At 31.0% G+C, this 7,351-nt stretch overlaps 1 protein-coding gene across 1 annotated transcript; it reads left to right on the plus strand.

Annotated features, from left to right (window-relative positions):
* The first annotated feature begins 826 nt into the window (after positions 1-826).
* Positions 827-2,786, plus strand: LOC107004024 (NAC transcription factor 32-like). The gene is made up of 3 exons (XM_015202243.2): positions 827-998; positions 1,780-2,060; positions 2,228-2,786. The coding sequence occupies exons 1-3, from the start codon at positions 827-829 to the stop codon at positions 2,708-2,710; spliced, it is 936 nt and encodes a 311-aa protein (XP_015057729.1). The 3' UTR covers positions 2,711-2,786.
* Positions 2,787-7,351: the final 4,565 nt, after the last annotated feature.

Raw genomic sequence — 7,351 nt, forward strand, 5'->3', positions numbered from 1 at the left:
TATACATATATATATAAATATATATATATATATATATATATATATATATATATATAGATAACTAAATTGTAAATATACTGATTTTAAGAAAATAAAACACACAAATCAGATGACAAAATTCCCGGAAAAATGATTTGAAAATAAAGGATATATTTCTTTTTTTCATTTAATAGTTAACCAAACTTTGTGTAGTTCTAGAAGTTAGCGAAATGTCGGGCCAAATAGTTCCTAATATTCAATATTAATTATGATTAATAATTACTTCTTTCGTCTCATTTTATACATCATCCTTTTAAATTGATTAAGAAATGATGTAACTTTACCCTTTTATTCTTATTTAATATTTTCTTAAGTTAAACTTTATAATAAATGATGATTACATTTTTAAGATTAATTAATTACTCTATCAAGGATATAAAAGAGAAAATATGATACTTTATACATAAATTATATAAAATGACAAGTATTATGATTCAGCTATTTATAAAATGAGACGAAGGGAATAGTAAAAACAATATCACAAACTACATTGATCGTTTGCAAATTTATATAATTAAGAGATGATCCGACTTTTTTAAAAAGATAAATAAATTAGAAGATCACCACATTTTTTTTTAAATATCTAAATGCCTAACTAATTAGATAAGATGAAAAATATCTCCTAAATCTTTTTTGAAATTCAAACAAATTTACAATTTGTTTTAACCGTATTAGAGTATTAAGGAGTCTATTATAAGAGTCCATGAGGTATAAGTTTGTTTGTGAAACATTAGAAGTCTATGGATTATTAAGTTTGTTTGTCAAATAGTTTTCTCCTAACCCTAATATGGTTGAAACAAGGGATCATAACTTTGTTTATCCACCAGGTTATCGTTTTTGTCCACATGATGAAGAACTTATTCTTCATTATCTCAAGAAAAAAGTAATGAACGAATTTTTACCATACAACATTATCAAAGACGTTAATCTCTACAAGTATTGTCCTAATGAGCTTGCAGGTTTTTTTTCTTCCTAATTATTTTGTTATCTTTTCTTGTAGTTTTATCGTTCATATTCAAAATTTCATTATTGCTTTTGTTTTTGTCTACGTGACGGTATGAATTAAGGTTTAAGTCTTGTTTTGTTCATGCCTTATAATTTTCAATTGTTAAGAGTTTATTTATATGTAAAATAAATCTTTTCTTGTAGTTCATATTTGTTCATAAAATTGTTTATTTATATATATAGATCTAATCACATTTAAACATGAAATCTTAATCAAGATTATTCTCTTTCTTAGTGTTTTTAATTATTACTTTTTTCTGTGCTAAAAGATTGCTTAGATTTATACGGATCTAACTATCTTTTCTACACTACATACCCTTTTTACCTTTTTATAAACATCTAAAATTATCTATAGTAAACAAACGAATTAGAAATGAATTTATTGTGATGAATGCTCCATCCCTGCTAAAAGATTGCTTAGATTTATACAGATCTAACATCTTTTCTACACTACATATTCTTTTTAGCTTTTTATAAACATCTAAAATTATCTATGGTAAAAACACGGACTGTAATGAATTTATTTGATTTATTGTGATGAATGCTCCATCCCTGCCTATAAGAGATAAGAGTTTAATTCCAATAAAATATTTCAATTAATTGCATAATATAAACTTTTTGTATATACTTTTCCCATTTACTTTTGAAAAAAATTCATATATAGATATTTACATTTTGCATTATTGAGTTATTCATTTTGCATATATTAATTCTTTTGTTTTACAAATGAAATAGAGAACTTTCCAATTTTGGGAGAAAAGGAATGGTACTTTTTTACTCCAAGGCGTCGGAAATATCCCAATGGTGAAAGGCCAAATCGTGCTGCTGGAACAGGCTATTGGAAGGCTACTGGAGCTGACAAGCCTATTATACACAAAAAAGTTAAAGTTGGATTTCGAAAGGCTTTGGTTTTTTACGAAGGTAAACCTCCCAACGGCATTAAAACAAATTGGATTATGCACGAATTTAGAGTGGATGAATCGCGCATGATCAAAACTCATGCATCTGATATGAGGGTAAATTTTCTATTCCAATTCAATAGTGTTTACTTGTTTGGTATATTATTAAATATTTATAGCATGTTATCTGTTTTATTTTATAGTTAATAAAATACTCTATAGTGTGTTGGTATACTTTAATTTTCATTTTACTATAATTATAGTTATCATTTATGTTATTGTAGCTCGACGATTGGGTTCTATGTAGGATTTACAAAAAAGTTGACAAGTCATCCAAAACTCAAACTCCTCCTCAAAAGGATGACCACGAGCAACAATACTCTATAAATTCAGCGGAAATTGAAAATCCTATCAATTTAGCGGAGGTTGAGAACCCTATCAATCCTATCAATTCAGGGGCGGATGTTGAAAACCCTATCAATTCAGGGGCGGAGGTATGGAATCCTACCAATTCAGGGCTTGTCGCGAATTATTTTTACGAAGAGACTATGAATTCATGTGGAGAATCTCAGCCAACTTATCAGAATAATCCAAATATTGCCATAAATCCTTATTCCTGTTATGATCCAACATTAAACTATGCATTCAACCTTCCACCACCATTTCCTCTTGATGACATGCAGTTTGAACCAAACACCAATTTGTCTGATCAGATTGATTACGATATTTATGGTTGTGGTGATTTAGATAAGAACCAATTTTTATGATTATTCATCGTTATTGACGAGACAGATCTAGAAATTAGTGATAGATAGTTCATTAGCTCTTAATATTAGTGTTGCTATTTCCTAGTTGAAGTTGATTTGAACATTTTATTATTCTTTAGTTTTAATTAGTTATCATGTTGTCTCGTTCTATTTCTATTGTGTCATTTGCTCTACTTTTTCTTTTTTAATCATTTGCTTCTACTTATTCTAATCAAAATCATTAGCTATCACGATTGAAAATTACATTTTAGATTTGTATATTTGATTATTATATATTTAATCAGTTTTGAAGGGGAACCAATGAGGAAATTTCTTATACTATGTCAAGATTCTATTTTTACAAATGCCTTTTAGTTTAAGAAAAAAAATTGATTTGTAGACTCCGTTTATTTTTATCCTATTTCTATACCTGGTGTTGGTTCCTCTCTTGATAAAGAAAGCCTCCATTTTGAGTTCGATAAATTAAATTTAAAGTGGAATCGATTTGATTATTCAAGTCGGATAGTATTTGTCTACTCAAGAAACATCTATACACTCCTTTTTTAAATTTTATTCAATAGTTTTTAACCAATATAATAAATCTGTGCCATTATTATCATAAGTAGAGCAAAATAGATGAAACCACGTGTCTCTGAACTCTATTTTCTATTATCTTTCATTAGGTTTCTTAATAGCTTTTTTTGTTTAACCGGTTAATGAGATAAAAGATTTGTGCTCTTCTTTTAATTTTAAGAGAATTTCGATATTTTCGCATGAATACAGTGCAATTGTGTTTGATAGTCTATGAGAAAGCATATGTTCACGTTCGTATTGCAACGAGTTTTCTTTTTTATTTCGAGATTGGCTTGGTCTTCAGTCCTCCCTAACGAAACCTAAAATATCACTCCCTCGCTTTCTCCTTCTGATTGACTAGCTTGCACATCTTCTCTTTGGCACTCATCCTTGGCTTGGGAGTGCGCTCTTTCTTCAGTGTCAGCGAAGGAAGGATAAGAGCAATCGGTCGTGGCGGAGGACTTGACCTAGACCCCTAGAATATGTTTTTTCGAAAATAAGTGAATGGGCTTACTTATTTTTCATATGTAATAGATAAATAAGAATACTATTATCTCAAAAGTATTTAAATGTTATCTAGCAAAATATTAAGGTGATGGAGTGTGATACGGGGGGACGGAGGGGGGGGGGTTTAGGAGGGTCAAGGGGAGGTGCGGGATGGGAAAATGATAATACAAAAATCAAGTGTGAATACATTTGTAAGAAAATCTACCATATATAACATTCTTAGAAGTTTTGTAATGTTTCTATATTTTTCTTGCATAATAGATCACTCGTTAATTGCATTAGCATCAAAGATTTTATTTGGATGATTAAGATTTAAAAAATCATATTAAATATATAATTGTTATATGGGACATGTACAAAGGAGTCATCACTAGTGTAAGAAAAGTTGCTGGAGATACAAAGAAATTTTCCACAATAGTGGCTCTACAAAAGGCATCAACATTGAGCCACTATATACCCAAATAAAGGATAAGTAATTAACAAATATAATATTATTAAGGTCCCAAGGAAAATGCTATTTGCTAAGGATATTATGTTACTTGATCAAATTAATGAAGGTGTCATTTAAAAATTTGAACTATGAAAAAGCACCTTATAGAGTACAAATTTTAAGTAAAACTAAAGATGGTGCTATATGTAGAGAGAGTACCAACCTAGTTTTCGAATAGTGAACAAGTAAACAAAGGGAGTATTATTGTTGTTTCGTTTTGTAACAACCTCCCTATCATTATGGGTAAGTGGTTAGTGAAAGAAATCGGGCAAGAAAATTTTTGGAGTAGTGACTAGTGAGTTAAAAATTTCAGGCTAGGCTAGACCAAATAAAATCTAAGTAATGTGAGGTCTAGGTCAATCCAGGGAAGAATTAGGTAAAATTTCTAAGCTTGAATTGATTTTTCTGTTAGCTAAGAGGTTAAGAAGTATGTAGGACTGTTTAAAAGCAAATTCGGGTGACTAGGACTTCTAATATTGAATTTGGCGTGAAGGGATTGGCTTAGAACGTAAAGGTTCGAAGGTATGTCGCGGAATGAAAACTTCTTAAGAAATTTCTGAGTTTCTCTCCCAATCAAGTTGCATAGTGGTTGAATTAATTTCCTCTATAGTGGAAGGTCCCACTACAACACTGCCGCTATAGCAACATTGGGCCGTTATAGTGGGGTTAGTGGCACTTAAAAAGAAAGTTTTCCATAGCCGCTTTTTATTCAACAATCACATTTTGGAGAAGAGCAAGGGCGACTTAGGTCGAAATTCAGACTTTGTAAAGGTAGGTAATCTATTTCCCTATTTTAGTACTTTGATTTCTAGGCCTTGGAGGTGCTATTTATGGCCTTAGGGGAGGGTTTCTATTCATCCGAAGATGGAAAAATCTGGATTTATGAAGATTTTGGGGTGTAAGGCCTCGGGTTGTTTTGAAAAAATATTTGTTCTTAATTTATTTACATTAATTCAGTGATGTGACCATTGAATTGGTAGTTTTAGGAGAATTAATGGTGGAAAAAGCCCTGAATCTAATGGGATTATTATGATTTTGGCTTGGAGTTTGGAATTTAGTTCTAATCCAGATGTAATTAGGTCATTTGGATTTAATTATGTGTTATATATATTACTTGTTTATAGGCGAAGAACAAGTTTAGTATCATAACAAGGAAAGCGAATGTGCATAAAGCATTTCAACTTGATTTAAAGTAGGTGATAGTTGATTGTTTCATAACAAGGGGAAAGCGCATGCTAAGATCATATTTCAGAGTATAACAACCTTATCTAAAAGTTTAATTGTTAAAAAAACATATTTGTATTACTCAATTAAGCTTACAACAATATCACTTTGGAGATATAGTATTAAAAAAAAAAGATCCACCAACAAAATTCAAGTAATGTCACATTCTGTACATTAAGAACATTTTGGCTTAGTTAAAGCCATTACAAACTTGGTCATCAATCAAATTGAATTCCTATCATGCAAGTGTGTATAAATGTGAAATCACAATCAACTAGTTAATCATCCACTTAAAATCTTACCAAAAAATATGTACAAATTAAAAAAAATGAATGGGTGACAATAACTATAGGCAAAAGATCTAATAGTGGATGTTGAAACTATTGTAACAAAATCAGTAAAATGGTATTTATATTCTAATATAATATGGTAAGAAAATCTAGACATTTGAACTTTTAATAAAAGTATTCTTTTTGTAGATATTCTTGAAAATGTATTTACACACGATTGTGTTAAAGGAGAACATAAATTGTTCTCTTTTTTTATCTAAGGTGAATATCTATAAATTAGTCAAAACCATCTACTGCACCTCCACAATTGTCATTTTTAGTTTGATCTAATAGATCTTCATTCTCTATTAACTAGTATAATCTTTGGCACAAAGTCATCTGTGTCTATTAATCGATGTTGAGACGCCTATGAAGAAGTCTTCTAAATCTATTTGAAATTATCAACATTTTGGTGGTAGATGATCATGGGACTTGTCTTTTATTTGTGTTGTGATACTCAATAAATGCGACTATCGAAATACTTATATGTCTTTGATAGCTATATTTGTTGAGCAACGTAGCAACAATTAGTGCTCGCAATTAAAGTCCACTTTTCACTAACCCGTTCATATAGTCCATCAAATATGGATTGAAAGAGTGATTTTAAAGAGGGAAACTTTCACATATAGCCAGTTAAAAATAATTAATTACTCTTCATAGCTATAGTTTGATAATTTACAATTTTGTAGCTACATGTTATATGGAGGAGAGAGACGAGCAACACTGGGAGAGACAGGAGAGAGGCGAGAGAGAGGGGGAAAAGAGTGGGAGAAAGGTGAATTGTATATGTATATTGGTTAGATGATTGTATATTATACATATGTATTTGTATATATGGAAAGAGAGATTGGGAAGGAAGGAGAGAGGCGAGCGAGATAGGAAGAGGGAGGAGAGAGGAGAGCGATATCGAGAGAGGGAGGCAGAGGCGATCGAGAGAGGGCAGAGAGGTGAATTGTATGTGTATATAATTGTATATAATTGTACATTATACATATGCATTTGTATATATGGTAAGCGAGATTGGAGAGGGAGGAGAGAGACGAGTGAAATTGAGAGAGGGAGGAGAGAGGCAAGCGAGAGAGGGCACAGAGTGGGAGAGAGGTGAATTGTATATATATATATAGGTTTAATAATTGTATATCATACATATGTATTTTATATCATGGCGAATTATTCACATATAAACGTGACTAATTATACAAACTCGAAGTCAGCCCACGTAATTAATGTAAATGTTTATCACAAGTGGTAATTATAGCAAAATATAGCTACGATGAGTAATTAAAAAGTATAAGTTTGCTTAGCTGCGTAATTTTCCCTTTTAAATATGGGTATTTTATGGGTAAACTACGGGTCATATACGGGTATTGCAAGTTTTCTCAAAATTTTCAAGAAACCATCTGTTACCAAGTTTTAGAAGCGATTTTTCAAAATTTTTATACGTGGGTCCCTATTAATATTTCAACCCTCGATCCCCCACACCCACATCCACCCCTCCACTCCACCCCCTTTCACCTCTACCCTCGACCCCCCATCTAC

Source organism: Solanum pennellii, chromosome 11, assembly GCF_001406875.1.
Source record: "Solanum pennellii chromosome 11, SPENNV200".
In the NCBI taxonomy this organism is placed as follows: Eukaryota; Viridiplantae; Streptophyta; class Magnoliopsida; order Solanales; family Solanaceae; genus Solanum; species Solanum pennellii.